Source organism: Vanessa tameamea, chromosome 11 (genome assembly GCF_037043105.1).
Source record: "Vanessa tameamea isolate UH-Manoa-2023 chromosome 11, ilVanTame1 primary haplotype, whole genome shotgun sequence".
In the NCBI taxonomy this organism is placed as follows: Eukaryota; Metazoa; Arthropoda; class Insecta; order Lepidoptera; family Nymphalidae; genus Vanessa; species Vanessa tameamea.
The window spans coordinates 1,832,600-1,852,742 of NC_087319.1; the positions used below are offsets into that span (position 1 = coordinate 1,832,600).

At 33.5% G+C, this 20,143-nt stretch overlaps 2 protein-coding genes across 2 annotated transcripts in view; one reads left to right on the forward strand and one right to left on the reverse strand.

The window, feature by feature from the left end:
- Su(var)3-3 (Suppressor of variegation 3-3) overlaps window positions 1–20,143 on the forward strand; it is a 313,385-nt gene that overhangs the window by 140,784 nt on the left and 152,458 nt on the right. The window lies entirely within an intron of this gene.
- On the reverse strand, window positions 3,781–8,340 carry LOC113400768 (toll-like receptor Tollo). Its single transcript, XM_026640417.2, has one exon. It carries the CDS (start codon window positions 8,105–8,107, stop codon window positions 4,274–4,276), a length of 3,834 nt encoding a protein of 1,277 aa, XP_026496202.2. The 5' UTR covers window positions 8,108–8,340; the 3' UTR covers window positions 3,781–4,273.

Genomic DNA, 20,143 nt, shown 5'->3' on the forward strand with positions numbered 1-20,143 from the left:
AATATGCCTTAGTTATTAATGATTTCTTATCAGAAGATTTAATATTTATAATTCATTAATAAATTTAAGATATTATATTACAATTTACAGACACAAACCAGACTTTAAGAGTCAGACTTCAATAGTCAAATACCTGTTTAAGATCATATAATTATAAATTTGATTATAATATTTTAATTTTTTTTAATGGATTCTCATTTTTTTTTGTTGATTCATTTCTGAACGATCTGTTCAAGTAAGGCTACGTAATCCGCTTTTCCGTTTTCTATTTTTTTTCAAGATGTATTTTGTTTTCTTAGTTTGATATTTTTATTATATATATATATTATATATTATTTTTAAATCGGCTTATAATATCAGGTTCTTCTCGGTAGAATCTATATTCCGAACCGGGGGTAGCTTTAAATTTAATTCAACACCGACAATTCAAAAGTGCTTCTATGCCCATTTGAATAAAGTATATTTTTATTTGATATGATATATAAATATCCTGTAACATAAATACAATGTAAGGAAAAACTAGCAGAATTGAATTTCTCTTGCAATAAAACTCAAGTAGCATTTTACTAACAATTTCTCATTGAACACTATATAGTGGCGTTTATAAAGACTTAAATACCAATACATCAGTTTCTGTGCACAAATAAATTTGAAAACGTATTAGTTCAGTCTAAAGTTATTCGATACTCGCTAACCGCAGCACGTTAGGAGTTGCGATCGTTACTCTCTCAAATGGTGGCAGTGCGATTTGAAGTATGGAACGGGCCAGCTTTATGGCTGGGTCGGACGTACCAAAGGATGCATTTACTTTGTTATTAAACTGTTTATATATTACGACTTAAATTCATTTTAACTATAAAAATTATGTTAGATTGGAAGAATTAAAATATGTTTAACGGTATTCGCTATTTTTGTACATTTTAATGCATTGACGAAATATACTGTATTCTTTTATAGTAAGATCACGCTTCCTGGATGATGGAGATTTATACGTTTGACATTGACATTGAAACGAGGATTGTATTCCTTCTACCATTCTTAAGTTACTTTTATGCAGTCTCTTAGTACATTCCGATATTTAATTTATATCTAAATATGTAATTCTTCTACGTACTAAAAAGCTGGACCTATTTTGATAAAATGAAATTGTGTTTTAGTGCAATCCAGGGTTCCAGAGTGTATTTATTAGATAATATAAAATTTATAAATAAAATAAATCACTTAACTCGTACAAAGTCAAGACGAGCTGCTAGTGAGAGTAAAGAAACTTTACACCCATATTTGACATTGAAATATTACACCAAACGCGCCCAAAGAAGTCACTGTTACACACATATATTCGTTAAAAAGTGTTCCGAATAAATAGATCGTGCGTCTTAGCACATTTTTCTTTGTAAGTTATTTTTATTATTGTTATACGTTATTTCTATTTAGAAAATCTGATAGTCAAGGAATCGTATAAGTTTTTGTAAGGTTTTCCGATACGATAAAAGGTAAAAGAACGAAACCTCTACTTATATTTTTGCATTCTTCAAATGCAATCTTGGTGCATAGAAACCGCGCAATGCTTTTGTTGCCGTCTTCACTTGTTTCACACCTACTTAGGTCTGCAGGCGCTCGTTAACTTAGATTGAAGGCTGGCGGTCGATGCCCGAGTCCTTACAGCATAAAAAACCTGATATGCAATATGCTTGTTTATGTAGCCGCTCGTTTAAATGATCCGGTATACCTCTAGACTATTTCTGAATTTGCTATTGTATTAAAGGAGATTTTGATGTTCGCCTTTAAATTAAATTTGATATTTTGTGTGTAAAATTCATTAATTGAAATAGAATATAGGTTCAAAGCAATTCAAAGCTATACATTAATACATTCATTGGTTAAACGCATTCCAATATTTTATATATGAGCATGTTAGTTTTTTGTTTCTCATCATGTTTTTTAAACCGGTGATCGATTTTTTTGGTATGCAAATAATCCGGATAAAAAGTATTACTATTTAAATTTTGAATAAGAGGAAAAAGTATTACATATATGTGTACAAAGTAATTGCACTTATTAAAAAAACAATTATTTTATTGTTTCCTTTAAATATCATAAAACTGTATAGAAAAATAACAGCCGTATTTACATAAGGATTATTAACAGTAAGGTCCTAATTATACACAAATAAAAATTAAAAATAGTTACTGCACAAATCATGACCGCGTGGAGTGGTGGGGAGAACAAAAGCAGCCTGTCAGCGTTCTATTGTTACGCAAAGACGCTCCTCTTATAGAAAAGCTTTGGCCTTTATTAGATCACGTTGCTGCGATTCTGGCTATGCAAATACAAGTGGTAGAATTTCAACAGACACATTTAGGTATACTCACGATGTTTACCTTAATTGCCGAGCACTAGATTAAATTATAAATACAAATTTAACACGTGAAATGTCACTGGTGCTTAAAGTTTAAGGTCAACATAAACAATCCACTCGGCCATTTCGGTTCTTTATAGTGTATTCGTGTGAGGATTACTGATGTTTACATAATTTCTATGCGAGAAATTAAAAATATATATATATTAAATTTATTTTTTAAATTTAGAACCAAGACAAGATTTTTTACTTTAAAACGTAAACGTAATTTCAAAGGAATTATAGTAATATTTTCAGCGTATTTCAAATGAAGGATGTGTTCATTTCAGCTCACCGTAGTCTGTACAGTAGTGATACATTAGCCGATTATGAACCGTTTTGAAGAATATTTTTATTGAATATGCTTTGCATCGAAAATGTTCCATATAAATAGAAAAAAACAATCTATTAGTCGCATAGAGGTCTTATGAACGTCGCTCTCATTGGCACAACGGTACATATATTATCCAATAATTAGAAATTTGAAAATATTTTTATGTCGATACTATGACGATAAGATAGAGTCGTTGTTATTTTAATACTATGAACAAGCAATCAGTTATTTCTTAAATATGTGCAAGCGAGACAGCAAAACTTTTCACTCATAGACTAAGTCACTTTTCACACTTTAACTCTATTTGGAATATATTTTCTTATAAGTTGATATAATTATACTTTAAAATATTAAGGAATCTCTTGGAGTACATTTTGTATATTACCTAATAAAAGAAAATTAGTCATTACGTAAACTAAGAAAATTAACTAAAGTAAATTTTGTGTTAATTGTCTGCTAATAATAAGCCTTGTCTAAGAAATATTTCGATATAATAAGCAACAAAGTTATCGCCTTACCGAAGTCACGTTTTTGCATTAACTATATCAAAATCATTGAATAATTAGGCTGAATTTATTATATTCTATGAAATAACTTCATTATATATATCTTTATTGTGTCACTACGGTTCTGTATTGCGCAAGTTTATTTGTTATTTGCTAATGTTACAACGGTATGATTGACTTTTTATTAATCTATTAGAGTTACATTCAATTTTGTTATTTTATATAACATATTAATTTATAATACCTTTCTCAGAGTAGATAATTTTCATAAGGAATTTTTACGGTATTGATGATTTAATAGTATGTTTTAAATGCAAGATGTGTCTAGAAAAACGAACAAACTTTCTTGTCAATATGTCTACGTTTCATATTTTAAATCGACACTTTTGTTATTAGTTTAAAATAACGGTTTAATTTAGTGAAATATATAAATACCTGTCTGTATTTGATATTAATTTGTTAATCATTATAATTAACCATTATAAATGAAATGATTATTTTTATATTAACCAATAAATGTAAGTACGTAAAAGAAAACTAAGTTTTATTTAAAATCATATTTTATTTTCTATATCACTTTTTGACACAGTCCATTTTTGAATTTTTACAATAAATACGTTCATTTCTCGTGACTAAATTACAAATGTACATTAATAACTAAAGATGCTAACTAACTATAACTAATTTATCACAGATTGTGGCAACATCGCCATTTTTAGTTATTTGTTTATTTATAAAATAAGTCACCTAAATTTCCCGAAAAAGAGTAGCCATTATAACAGGCTCCTAATGGTTTCTACAAATATAATACCAATCTTTAGTAATAACTAATATTTTAAATTTATGATTGATCTTATTGTGGTACATTTTCATTTGCAATTGGAATTGAAGCTATTTACAATTATAATCTACGACTATTATAGTATAAAAGATATATGTACATTACTACGATAACCGACTAGCCATCACAAATTCACTTAAGAGTCACTGCGCACTTGGGTTCAGTTTATACATAGAATTGGTTTATACACAACACTACACATGGACGGAGAGGTTTCGTGGCGATGCACGTGCCGGGATTTGATGGGATGTATGGGACGGATGGGGCGGTAGCACAGGATGAGCTCCATGCACTGGTGGCGGTGGTAATGCACCTAGGTGGTTCCTAGGATGATGATGTCGGTGCATGGGAACTGCACCAGCTCCTGGGCTCGGCATTCCTCGACATCTCTGCTTATCATGTACATCAGGCAAAGCAAATCTTAATTTCTCCCAGAATAATTTGTCATTCCATTCAACACACGTATTAGTTTTTAAGTAAAGTCTTATATCAGGGTCGAGATCCTTTTTGGGCACATTACCTAACAAAACAACAATGAGTCTTTTTCGTCTATCTCTTAACACTTGATGATGCGCGGATTTAAATTCGAAGCGACACCACTCGGATTTTATAAAATTCTCACTTAACACCATTATTGTACGACGCGATGATTCCACAGCCTGTATAATATTATCGGCGATATATCCGCCCACTGGAAAATCGCGATAATGTAAGTATAATTTGTAAGGAGGATCTCCACGTTCCAAGACCGGTGCCAGTTTCTCTGTCACCCATGCTTCGTCTTTGGAGCTATAACTCACGAACGCATCGTAAAGTTTTTCTCGATCTTCACCGTCTATATCACTTGCTTTGTAGAATAATCTTACACCGAACTTTGAATGAAACCACACTCTCATTTGTTGTCTGTATATGAAGACGGTCACTACAATAATTAATATTATTAGCACTGGTCCTAGTGTTGCAACGAGTAGAGGTATGTAGTCGACTACTTCGTTAGTTATAATAGTTTTCGTAGCCGTCAAATTACCATTGACACTGTTGTTGATACTTGGTAATCCCGTGCATATAGTTCCATTTTCTTCAGTAATTTTAAAACCTGAGTATGGTTCGTCGAAAATATTTTCGTTGTATAATTCTAAATCTGTGATATTCCTTTTCGAGTAAATGCATTTTACGGTCGATATATCTATTATTGAACTTACTCGTTTGGTCCATTCTCGGAACATCTCTGTATATTCACAGTCACATGACCAAGGGTTAAATGATAAGGAAATAGTTGTAACTGCTGCATTTACTTGCCACACTGACAAGGTCACCAATCTATTGTGATGGAGGTGCAATATTTTTAGTCTTGACATATGGTTAAACATCTCTTTCCCAATAGACTTTATTTTGTTGTTATTAAGGTATAATTCCCGTAAATTCTCAAGACCGTTAAATTCCTGGCCTTCTACAGCTGATAAGCTATTATGATCAAGATGAAGTACTTCCAATTCTTTTAATCCATTGAAAGTTCTATTATGTATAGTGTCTATGTTTGATGAATTTAAATATAAAATCTTTAGCCTTTTTCTTCCAATAAACGCATGACTTGGAAGCATTTTTATATTGTTGCCATCCAAATATAATTGTGTAGCTTCCATCGGAATTCTTTCAGGCAGCATGTTTACATAACCAGCACTCGAACACTCCACAACATTAGCCGACCAAGATTGATCGTGATAACAAGTGCAATTATTGGGGCAAGTCATTTCACAGTCACAGGCATCAAAGTCACAACAATGACACAGGGCAAAACAATGGAATTCATATTTACATAAAAACTGGTGTGGCGCGGCTTCTACTAAAGGCACGTACGTATTGCCACGATTGTAAAGTAATTTACAATATATACTATCCAGATCCATTAACTTAGGTTGAGTTCTAGCTCTGTTTCCAGTATTTATTTTTTGTAACCATTCCATTGTACAATCACATTCTAGCGGGTTTCCACCAATAAAAAACTCTGGCACTGATTTGTCCTGTGGCACGGCAGATATTCTTAACGAGTTAGGATCTAAACTCGTTATTTTGTTTCCGTACAAGTCAACTCTCGTCAAATTTGGTTTCTTAAAAAATGTGTATGATTGTACTTTTGAAATTAAATTATCGTTTAAATATAACATTTCGACTGAGTTAGGTATCGCACTTCCAGTTATCTCCGTTAACCTATTAGAACTTGCGTCGAAAGTACTAAGCGATAGTTGCGATTCAATTTCAAAGTAATTTCCAAGTTCAGCAATTCTGTTAGCGTGAATGTCCAACCACTGCAATCCAGTTGGAATCATAGCGTAGTCGAACCATTCTAGACGATTATCAGAAATGTTCAACCATACCAAATTAGGTAACTTGGCGAAAAGTCCACCGATGTCGGTCAAGTAATTTCCATCTAATCTTATGGCTTGCAAGTTTACATTACCGTCGAAAGCGCCGGCTTCAATCTTATGGATTTTATTTCGAGATAAATTTAAAATTTTTAGTGACGTCATTTTATCAAAAACTCCTTTGCTTATATTTCCAATATTATTCTCCGTTAATCTCAAGCCATACATTTGTTGCATTGTCATAAAAGAAGCGTTTTCAATGCTCACTATTAAATTTTCCCCGAGGTCTAGTGTCTTTAATTGAGGAATTTCTTTTAAAGCTATTGGAACTTCATCTAATCGGTTTCCATTAATATGTAGATCTTGCAAAGAAGTACAGTTGCGTAAGGCATGCGGGTGTATTTTCGATATGCGATTACTGTCAATAGATAAGACGGATAGTACATGTAAACCCATAAATGCAAAGCTCTCGATGTTTGTAAGCCTATTATTTGATAATATCAATGTGTGTAAATTTGCAAGCGAACTGAACACGTTCTCTGAGATATGTTCTATGAAATTGTCTTGCATTTTCAATATTTGTAAATTATGTAAATCTCTAAAGAGCGCTATTTCCATTTTTGATACTCTGTTATGTGAGAAGTCTAAAAATACAAGTCGTTTCAATCCAGAGAATGTTGAAGTATTTATCCAATCCGAAGTCAACTCGTTGTATGATAAATCTAAAACGAGCAGTTGGAAAAGATCACTAAACAATCCTGGAGCGAGCACAGTAATGGTATTGTTGTTTAAATAAATTTCTTTTAATTCTTTTGTATCACTGAATAATTCTGGAGGTAAACTAGTGAGCTGATTATCAGAAAACCTAATTGTTGTTAGAGATATAAGCCCCTCCAATGCTCTGTCCGCCACTGAGTTAAGTCCATTGCCTTGCAGATACAGTTTTTGTAATCTTCTAAGGCCAGAGAGAAGTCCCGGTGGTATCGTATCGATAAGATTTCTTGAAAGATCTAGTATTAACAGATTGTCTCCACATTTTTCCGTGGGATGGCGATGAGCTGTCGAAAATTGAAAATGACTAACATCTCTCATCCTGTTCCCGGTCATATTCAAATATTCTAGGTTACGTAAGGAGCAAAGAGCTCCCTCGGGAAAGGTTAACATATTATTTTCACTAAGATCAAGTCTTTCAAGATTTTGCACGTCTCTAGAAAATGCTGTGGATGTTATTTCTAATGACATTGTAGACCAATCTGTGTTGTGGGTTCTTATTGTTAAATTTCTGAGCTCACGCAGACCAGTAAATGCACTATCCGATAGATTTCCAATTTTACAATATTCAATTGTAAGCTCTCTTAACTCTATTAACTGGCGAAAACTTCCTGGCGCCAGGGAGCTTTGAAAGAAAAGTGCATCACTACATTCGAGGCGCAACCGCGCTGTTAGATGTGGTTGAATGGCACTAAAATTTGTATTTTCTAATTCGCTATTTATAGTCCTTAATCGACACTGCAACGCGACTCCTGTGTCGTCATCGTCAGTAGTCCAGCGACATTCATCAGGAGCTTGATATCGCGTTCCTGTCGTCGCTGATAAAGACGCACTCCATGCTGGTAAAACTGCGCTAAGCGCCAACAGAGCGCTTGTAAACCACATCGGACACATTTTATATTCCTTTCACAAAATTTCACTTTAACTTATACATTGTTTAATTTTCAATTTCCCACTACAATTACACTTAAAAACATTATCGCTTCAGTATGGCAACGAACAGTAAGAGCGCACACGTATAACCGGCCACTCAACTCTTATTCCGCGTAAGCACTAATTGGATAAGATCGCATTTGCTACTCGATAACAAAATACGTGACGCGCACGCTCGCGCCGAAGTCTAGGGTGGAACTAACTCGGAGTCAAACCTGCGCTGCGCTCGCGCACAAGGCCGTGCCGGTTCACGCGTTCCAACAGGTAAATCGACGCCTAGGGCTAAAACGTTCTAACCGCCTCATGTAAAGCTTTACCTTTCGCTCTACTCGTTCCATGAAGCAGCTTGTCAGAAAAATATACTCGACGCACACTTTGACAATTTACACGCAACACAAGGGAATGAAACCGCTTTTTATGACGCTTGGGCATGCTGTTGTAGTGAGTGTGAGCGAGATGGCGACACCTTTGCGGGGTAGCCGTGCTGAGCTTGGTGGGGGCTCAGGACAGCTGCCCAGGTAGTGTTAGCGCATTGCTGCGGTCGTCGCTTGTAAGCGCTGCGTTGATGGAATTGTATTGCGAACTTTTCAAGATCATACTGTTAACTCATCGTACTTAATGAAACGGAATTCTATAATAATTATATTTAGCAAATATCTAACACTCTATAATTATTTACTTATTAATAATAATGAATTTCTATTTATGTATATTTTTAATATTTTAATGATTTAAAAGTTTTTTATATTATACTGATTATTATGATTATATACAATTATTATAGTAAGTAATAATTTATATAATGAGAATAATTAAGCTAAAAAAATTGAGTTGATTTATTGAATAGTCGTAATACTTTTATTTGCACAAGCGTAAACGCGTATCGGTAATTTCTTTTTAAAGTAATTTGCAAATTCTGAGAATGCAAATCCAAATCGCCCTTTATTTAAGTTAAACGATTTTAATATAATTTCTCACCGCTCTACTTGCAACCCATCATCAAATTAAACATCTAAACATTATGTGTTTTGGGAAGGTACTAATTTCCTCTAAACCGTTTTATTAATTTAATTGAGGTTAAAATTTAAAACAAATTACATTTCGCATGATTTATATATCAAGAACGATTATAAAGGTGAGGCAATTTCATACATAATTATTGCGCTGGTAAAAGTTATTTGATAAGAAATTAATAATAAACCTGCAAGAGTTCGTGATGTTAATAAAATTGTTTTTTTTTTTGTTACGATTTTTTTTGTCGTAATTATTATTATGTTATTACAAAAAAAATAATAAGTAAATACGAAGTTATTCCATATATTTACAAAATTTCTTTAGTAAACAATATTTCCAAGAAATAAAAAATATTGTCATAATATGCCAAGTTTTTTTATATGTAATTTAATACTAGTAATATATGTATATAGATGATATATATATTGTAATTATTTCCCTGCTGTAATATCTGCACGTAATTAATACCAGATAACAGTGAATTAATATAATACTATTTAATATTATACCATAGATTATTTAAAATAAAACAAAAAATTCAATCTGTGACGATTTGTCGGGAACAAGTTCGTTAGATCAGTTTACACTATTGAAAGATGCAAGGTTTTACTTAGTAACTCGGTTTCTGTATACATTGCGCAAATGGTCCTGTAATGGGAATCGTGTTCTGCGTTTTATAACACCGAATCAATATATCACGGGGTCCTGAGGGTCGTTTGTCCGATCGCGTCTTAACGCTACAAAAGACCAGCGGGTGATCCTTTGACTTTTTGTCGTAAGTGGATAGGCGTAGCATGTATTTTACAAAAGAATAGATTGCCGGTAAATCGTGGCCCATTGTAGGCTGTTTAACGTATGTTAGATGACTGTTATCCATGGCTCGTTATAAAGTGTCCATATTCAATTTACGATGCTCCGAGTCGTCACGCAACTGTCGGGATGTTAGAACATTGCGTGGGCTCGTGTGATTTGGGTCACTCGTCATCATGATTCATAGAGGAACTCTCGACGTTTCAACAATTGATATTGTTTTGTAAGATTTTTGTTCACACCTGCTTGTTAAAATTAATCGTATGAATAGCGTTATTATCATTTTTGTAATGATCGTATACCTCGCTTGATGTTATATACAGAGCCGTATACGTTCGACAAACGTAATATATCTCTTATTTTGCGTTATCGTTCGAGTTCATCAAGCGTAAAACGATTCCCTGGTTGATTTCCATTATGTTATTAATTTTTGTAATTTCGGTGCCTAATCTCCGGCGACAGGGCCGATACCCGAGCGACACTTATCTCGATGTCGGTCGACACGTATAATCCATTAAGTCGTCGTTTCCACGCCGCTGATCATTCCTCAACCGCGCGTCAAACCCGCCCCCGAACGAAACGCGCTGTATTGTTCGCTACTGCTTCATCACTTCTTCGCTGCAAGGTCCTTTACGATGAACTATCAGAAATGTAATCTCAACTCTAAAACGAACGCCGTAACGGCTATTTATCTCTGACCTACTATCGGACCTCTCTCCAGGACGGCTAATGAACTAGTTTGTTATCTAATCGGTAACACGGCCGACCTATTAATAAATTCCCACGTAATTTTCTAATTAACATCCTGCCTAAAAGGCTATGTACATAGTACACCTAACAATTAAAATCATCTATTCGACGAGTTCTTAGTTATTCATCGAATTAATGTTTTGTTTTTGTTACAGGTAATCATCGCTCGGCTATAATAATCACGTTGCAGCGGAATATGTTTCCTTAGTAATTTATAAACAAATATCAGAGGTAATTAAGTGTTTTGCAATCGACAATGATATTTCAGTTTCTTATACAGTAATCATGATAGTTTATAGGGTAAATGAAACATGATTGGAATGTTTTGTTAGTCGACTCCAGTAGGGTTGTGTGGCGTGTAAATTGAAAAGATTTTCCACGCGAGCAAAGAACCCTTAGTAGTGCATCAGATCGCAACACGGGCAATTTGGCGTACGAGAGTCAACTGGGGTTCATTCGAGCGTTCCGGCACCTGGCGTCCTACAGGGTGCCTTCTGCACAATAACGGAATAGAGTCGAATCTTCGAACAATATTTTTATTAACAATATAAACGACCTTTTAAAATATGATTATCTATTTTCTTTGATTAAAATTATCTTTCCTTTAAATATTAGCAATTTTTAGTAATATGACAAATCTACTAAAATAATTTGATACGTTTAACTGTACATATAATATTTATATTTTCGGATAATTTTTAAACGTCGACTGCATACGTTCAATATTCCACAGTCGAGAACGCAACGTGCCAACCAATAGGACCGGTTAGATTAGGCATTGTCGCGGCACAATTAGAAACTGTCGTGGTGCCCGGCTCACTTTGTTATTCGCAAACACTCGGCCGCATCTGTACCTCGGGACACCTCGCGATATATAGCATCTGCTAATTGCGCACCATTCAATGCTAAGATATATGGTCGTTCTGATTTCGTTTACAATTTACAGCTTTTGAGTGGTCCTTCGCATTTCTTGTAAATATTACATATACACGTTTCTTGTGTGGATGTGTTCACAAATAATAATAAACCTCGATTAAGGCATGAGATTGTTATATATATATATATATATATATATAAATATATAATTATTGAAATGAAACAAATATTGTGACGTACTAAATATACAAAATTCTAATTCAATATTAGTATATTTTATTTATGTTTTCTCTTACAGATACGATTTAAAGTTTGAAATCATAATTTTAAGTTAATTATTGTCAATATATTAGTATAAATACTTGGGTTTCTAAAAAATATTAAATAATATTTATTTTGTGTAAGTAAATACATTTTAATTCAATTGTTTTTATATGCAATAATATCTACACAATAGTACATAGTAATGTGCGTTGTCTACAAATTACTTATAATTTTTTTTTATTAAGTATTGTCTTTTCAAGTAGACTCATTAAAACATTTTCGAATCGTCATGTTTAATTTTTTTTAAACGTAAAACCAAACTGAACGAAATAGACTTGCAAGAGACTCAGTATGTAGTCATGTTCTTACCGCCATTTTAATTACATTTTATGTCAGTAAAGTACATTTAAATATTTATATGTACTGCCTAGAAATCTATAAAAACTAATTCCACGATTTTTTATCTTTAATATAATCTTGTATTGAGTAATATCCGTTATTTATCAAAGTTTTTTTGAAATAACTTTAATTTTTTTTTACTAGGCCAATATAAAAATAAATAATGAATAAATAATATATTATTAATTAAACGCAACAATGCTATACGGAAAACATATAAATATCAAGTTATTCTTCGTAACTGACGCTAGCAATTTTCCTTGACGAGTTGACACTATTATTCGCATTGTCTCCGTTGACTGCCGATTGTAGTCTGACTAATGACGTATGATTGATCGAATAGCTCATTCATTGGTATATATATTATAGTCAAACTTACTTACGATAAAGTTTTTTCTTTCCTTATTAACACGTAAGAAATGCCCATTACGATTAAACTTAATCTTTAGTATGGTTTCAATATTGGCATACGAATACATTTATGTAGCCTTGTAACTAATGTTATATTAGTGTTTCATGACATGATATTTATAACTACATTGAATTCATTTTTAGTATTTTAAATTGTTGAATGAAATAAGCACTTACTTGTGCTAGTACGAATTTACTTAATTGGAAATATCTTGTCTCGCAATATGGAGTCGTGATAAGAACTAGAATAAAAACAGAACGCATTCGATTTGCGTATCGAATAAATTCTAGTATACTTATCAGGTCTTACTTCGCTGTTTAAAACAAGGCAAACCGACCGGCCGATACATATGATTACGGTATGAAATAGAAATTCCTCGCACAATGTTTGTATACGTCGTTATCGGACATTCAGATTGTGCGTCACGTAGGAACTTATACAACATTCGCGGCGCAATTATAAACGGATGAACGTTATTTCGTATAAAGGTTCGAGGCATCCCCCGTCGAGAGGTACGTGCTCCCACTGAGAAAAATGTAACAGGCATCTTAGAAATTTCAATTGCAACCTTTGTTATGTTCGCGCTCGCTACTTTTCCAATTTGTTCAGCTTGTGCCGTCAATGAGTGTTCTAAGATATTATCGGCGGCCATTTGTTTGTATAGTTGATTAAATTCCTATCGGTGTTGCTTATAAGAACATTTAAACAATTAATTTATTAAATAAATTTCAGCAACGTTTATTTTAAATAAGATAGACCGTTTAAATGTTTGAATAATTAAATATTTGGGCTGAAAATACAAATCTCAGAATATATACATAATTTAAGTACCCAATAATACATTCAGATTGTTTAAAAATAACGTTATAGGTGTATTGTATACTGATATATAATCGTTTATTTTTATCACAATTCCTTAGGTACGCTATTGGCAATAAAATAGCATATTACAATGGTGATGTTAATTATAACGTATTAGAACACGTATAAGAACGTTTTATTAAATTTAGTAAAACATTCGCAGTTTGTCTTGCTAATTGAAGATAATATTATTTGTTCGCATCGTAATTTATTGTGGTACGACTCGAGACAAATTCGCTAAGAGTCGAGTCGGGGACTCACTGCCGCGCCTACTCCTCCCGACCAGCACTATAAATATCAAATGTACCAGAGACACAATAATGCACACCCCGTAAAAGATTAATATAATACTTTTACGCCCGAACACAAACAGACCGTTGGCCTAATGAAATATGGCAACGTGTTCTTCTTCCCTGATAAAATTTCCAGTGTCGGTATTTTATTGCGGCACGGGCCAGATAATTCAAGTCGGCCGAAGGAATAATTTACATGGTGGCCCCTTACCGGCTTAGGGAAGGCTACTGCGTTTTTAAAGATTCGTTTATTACGTGTATTTAAAAAATGTATATTCTAGAATAAAATATATTTGGTTTGTAAATTTTTGCGTCTTAGGAAATCGAATTTGAAATGTTTTGTAATAGATTCGTCGATTGAAGTTTAAATGCTAGTGGTTGAAATGTATAACTAGGTGGTAGGTCAAAACTTATTGTACCGCCAAACAGCAATGCTTTGTATTGACGTATTACGGCTTAGTGTGAGTCAGAGTAAGTACAGACCAACTCCGTAACAACACATAAAAATGGTTGGTTGACGATATAAGAAATGGTTAACATATCTTACAGTCCCAGTGTCTAGAAGCGATGGTGACCGCTTATCGTAATGTGGTATGTTTGCTCGTTTGCCTTCTTGAGTTAAATTTGAAAAAAGAATATATTTTTATTATTCGTTAAGCCGGTACGTTATTTGTTGTGTAAAGCAATTAATACGTATTTAATACACGATTGTCGCGATCTTTGACGAAAAGGAATATGTCCTTGTAGTTAATTTAATTATGCTTATCATGTTTCAGTGCATGTACATTGAATTTTTTTTTAATCAGCCTGTATCATCGATACCAATCCAAACAATGACTATAAAAGAAAAAAAAACTATCGTAATAAAAATAATAAAATCACGCGTTTATAATAAAACTGTATTGTTTTTTTTAACAGTTGAGGGTAATATCAATAAAGCAATAAATATAAGCTTGAAAAAAAATTGTATATTTAAATTGGTTGAAATTCACGGTATTCGGATCACACGTCAATCAGGACTTACGATTTGTTCTGTTCATTCGTATTATTCATTGGGCGTATCTTTACAACACAGTTGTACGTAACAATAGTTTCAATATAGGATTTTTAATCCCCCCATAATAAGGAGATCGTTGTCCGTGCGGTCAATTTGTTTGGCAAAATATTTATAATAGACATATATATGGAATATAAATATGTTTTTTTTTATCTGTTTTTCGATTCATATTTGGTATTCTTTGAGAAAAATAAATAATTCAAATGTTGCTGTTGTTGTAAATTTCTTAGCCAGAAATTATTATAAACGCGAAAGTAACTCTGTCTGTCTGTCTGTTGCTATTTCACGGCCGAATCAATGAACCGAATTTGATGAAATTTGGTATGAGCACCTGCTTAAACACGAGCGAAGCAACGGGCGAAAACTTGTATTTAATATAAGGGTAGATTATATACAGTATGAAAGCAGAAAAAGCTAACTGAGTTATATGAAAAAATCGTATCACGTTATAATGTAGTTTATATTTAATATTATCTCGTATAATTTGATCAGCGTGCGAGTAAAAAATTTAATAAGGTTATATTAAGGTATGCAAGCGAAGCGACACGCGGATAAAAAAATTACAGTCTCAATTAGCCATATAGATTCTATTCGACTGCTCCTAGCGAAGGGCGCGTATTGTGTTACTTATGGTACACGCTTTGAAACTCGACCTCGACTATAGGAGCCCTTTGTTGAGACTTGATTTGAATAATACATTAAAATGATGGCCTCCAGCTTTAATATTTATGAAAACTAGGCCGTTATAGGTAACATGAGATACGATTCGTTTATCTTTAAATACATTTTTTTTACTTTACGTTTGGCATTACTTTAAAATACATATAACATTGAACCATCAAGAGATAAATGTCTCTCGGTTTATAAATTGCGTTTATTTTAGATATTTATGAATGGAAGGTACGTTTCGTATAAAACGTCTCGCATAATCATGCTTTACAAGGTATAACAAATAATCCTACATCCTGAAGGTGATACCAAAGCATTTACGGCATTAATAAATTTGGTCAACAAAGGACTCGAAAAACCATTTAAGGCGGATACGCGGATTCGACCACATTACGTTAGTGATATGGTAATGCGATTGTTTACGATAAATTAAACTGCAGATTCCCGAGGCTCTGCGCACAGCGGGGCCCCGACGCGACGCCCGCGCACTCCTCGCGCATTTTGGGGTACCGAGGTGAAACACCTCACACGTTTGATAATAACAAAAGTATTAAATTACATTATTTATATGATTATGACTGAAATATAATATGATAAATTATTCTTTAAATAATAAGACTCTCAAAATGAATGGTACGATCGTATAGTCACTTTGCATGAGCTTGTGTCGTTGACGTGTTTAATTGGCGTCGTCTATTGTTTAAGTCCTTTTATAGAGTAGTCAATACTTGGACATTTTTGAACCGCTGACTCATCGGGTATCGTGCAAGTGTCGCCGTAGCGTCAGACAAATTACCAACATTAGATGTTCCCTGAAGTGTACCGCGGTCGACAAACTTTTTATTAGATACGTCTCTCTACAAACGACAACGTTGCAACGGGCCTCCAATAAATTAGGTAAGAAATCTCCGGTTTAACGCACGCCTTACATATCTTGATAGTTAGATCTTATAGTAAATTATTTGCCCTTGAATATTTTGTTCTAATTAACATTATGTAAAATAAAAAAAAAACGATTTATGTTTTTTATTGTACCAGAATTACGATACGGATTTTGGTTATATATTCTTTCTGAATACCGGAACTATAAATATAATTTAAATATCGAATATTTTCAACATATATTCTCGTCTAGTTATTTATATTTCAAAAATAACATTTTATTCGTAAATTAATTGTTTATGTATTCAGAATAGTTATTTTTATATAAAACGAGTACAGAGTAAGAGTTGCCGCGCCCTCGTTTCAAACAGGCGAGGAATTGCTTTGCGTGCTCGCGCCGGCTATTACCTATTGTTTCATAGCGATAATAATATTGGCGAAACCCAGCCTCGACTGAACCACGTCCGATTGTTTCTCACACGGATCGATTTACAGTTACTACAGATCCCGAGAGCCTGTCCTTCCCATCATCATTTAATTTACGCCGTAGACATCTGCAAAGGTAAACGCCCTTAATTATCTCGAAATTTATGACCCCTCTAGTCTTATTTCACGTTTTGCAAATATTAAATTCAGTGAAAAACAAACAAATTTACGACTCACTCCGTTCGCTTATCGCCAATTTGTGTCAACTGAAGCGTTCGTTTAATATTAATAAAACTGCTGCCCCTCAACCCTCCGCGTGCTTTTACGGTCGGGTTGATTGCGACTTATTTGAATAAATATTTCTGAGCGACCGGATCTGGACCTCTTTTAAATTTATTTACCTTTATTTTTTTCCTATGTAACGCTGGATCATAATAAACTGCATCGGGTTCACGCCAAGGGTGACGCCCCGCTAGGATGGTGCATTACTAACGTAGATGACGCGACACTATTACAGTCCATCCTTTATCTAATACAATATGTCCTTGAATATAAAAACAAAATTAAATGTTCGACATATTTCGAAGGTATTTATAAACCCCGGGAGACCGTGACGCCTGCTAAGTTTAAAGTATGTTGCTTGCACGTTCAAAGTCAATACGAATACCATTTATTTGTGTATATGGCTAAGTAAATTTATAAAAATGTTTTAATAAAGATCATTTATTAACAAAAACTCATATTATAATAACGACTTTAAAAATCTATTTTAAAATATAAATCGACGGGTTTTCAACTTAACGTCTCTCTATAGACTCGGATGTCCAAAGGAAAAAAACCTCCATCAATGAATTGAATGCAAATATGTTGGTTTTAAAATCACTAAGTATCAGTAAATAAACTATTAAACTTATGTATTAGAATAAGGATAAACAAAACATTTATTTAGGACAGACAAACATTGCAGACATAAAGGTAATTTAAAAGTATAAGAAAAAAGAGGAACTTTGTATAAAAATTTAAACAAAAAATAAATATATATATTACATACATACATAGGTACATACACTCTTATTCTTTATATATATATAGTAATTTTGATTGAAATATATATTAAAATAAATACGTCAATGGTTTAATAAAAAAAAGGCTTGTTAAATATACTTCTGGGAAGAATGATAACATTAAAACTAAACTCACAAACTGTATCCGTGTAATTGAAATGCGAAACCGAGGATGTATATTATAATAGATTAACCATTTGGATATATTATAATCGTAACACTAACTGGACGTCAATTTGTAATTACACACGGTCACCCACCCGTGTCGTAGTGCGGGAGTTAATCGTGGCATACGCCCGTCAAATGATGCGTGCCTCTTCTGGCTCTTGCAAGCCTGCTGACGTCGTTCGCGATTATCAGGCCTATTACGCTGATCTCGATTTTATTCCTTTTATTTAACCTTGTACACATGTATTGTTTTGTAGCATACGTTGTATATATGATCGACTTGTGACGTCACCTTTAGAGATGGACCATTGGCAAAAAGGCGTAAACTCTAGCGGAAAAAAGGATTGTGTGTTAATCGTACGCAAAGAGCGGTTTGTTATTATTAAATCAATTGCGCAGCTGTATCTATAGAACCATGATTGTAATAAATAAAAATTTCGAATCCAGTGGTAGAAAGTAACCTTTAGCGTGTTAGTTCGAATCGACGTTGTTTTTTTTTCTAAAGTCATTAACCATTCGCATGCTCTCTGATTAGATTTATCCGTGATCGAAGCAGTGCGTTATAACAGTTTGAGATCAAACCTCCTTAGGAAATAGCAGGAGGGTGGATATACTACAATAAGAGATGTTAACACGGTTAGTTCGGATAGTATTACGCTTACTAAAATATATTTTTTTCGTCTGTTCTTATGAGGTGATAACACCTATGGCTCTATTTAACGCCGTCGTAAACCACATGACATACATTTCCCATACTGTATTATTGAAATAAATTGTTCTCTATTACCGTAATATGCATTTCGAAATCGAAAAAAACGTTTTCAATTCGATGTATTTCTTGTAAAAAGTCCTGAATACATCCATATTTGTTTACGAATAAAACAAGAAGCGATTTATATTTCGAAACAATGAGCGAATTCGTTGCATGTCGAGCACATATAAGAACAAATGTTATGACAATGTATGCATTTTCGTGTACAAACGAATTCATATTCCACGTAGACTAAAAGAGTCGTCATACGGTAAATCTTTTATGGTAATACATATTGTACGATGTTAAGTTTTGATCGCGGCGCTCGATCGTGAGTTTCGGATCGTGCACGGACCAGGTAAATGAGACTAGTATTATTTTAATGATCACATCGAAATATATATCAATTTCTCCTATATGTAATTAACAGGTATCATCATTTGTTGATTTTCGTTTAACTTCTGTAGCTGGTATGACTTTTGGTAGAGAAATATCTTATATTAGGTTCTCGTCACAGAATGTTATGCTAATGTTACAGCTGTGAGTATGACGTGTTATGCATGGATATCAACATAAGCATATGTAAATATAATATCGGTACGAAACCCACATAGAGCAACCCCCCCCCCCTGCTCCCAGGGCCTTAGGAAGTTTTGGTGAAGGTTACCATTGCAACAAAAAAAAAATTATGATATCGGTAAGCGGACGAGCAAATGGGCCACCTGATGGTAAGTGGTCACCACCGCCCATAGACAATGGCCTTGTAAGAAACATTAACCATTCCTTACATCACCAATGCGCCACCAACCTTGGGAACTAAGATGTTACGTCCTTTGTGCCTGTAGTTACACTGGCTCACTCACCCTTCAAACCGGAACACAACAATACTGAGTACTGCTGTTTGACAGTAGAATATCTGATGAGTGGTTGGTACCTACCCAGACGGGCTTGCACAAAGCCCTACCACCAAAATCTGACAGTGATCAGTTTGTGTATGTGTGTATTTCAACAAGTCAAGTCAAGTTACGAAAATTATAAATTGATATCATCGACTTAAATCAGTTTCGATCTTACCCAATGTGATAATTGCGTGTTACTATTCGTTTTATGGTGAAATAATTCGCCTTTCTAAATGCAATTATGTCCCCAATACGATCGTATTAGGTATCAATATTATTAAAATACAATTTTTTTTAATAATCGCAACAACATCCGTAATAATTCGCGTATACTGAAATGTATATATAATACGTATTTAAAACATTGATCGGAATATTAAATAGTTCATATACAGACTCATT

Excerpts from the sequence above, each read along its gene's own strand:
- LOC113400768 (XM_026640417.2), bottom strand. The coding sequence starts at position 8,107 with ATGTGTCCGATGTGGTTTACAAGCGCTCTGTTGGCGCTTAGCGCAGTT.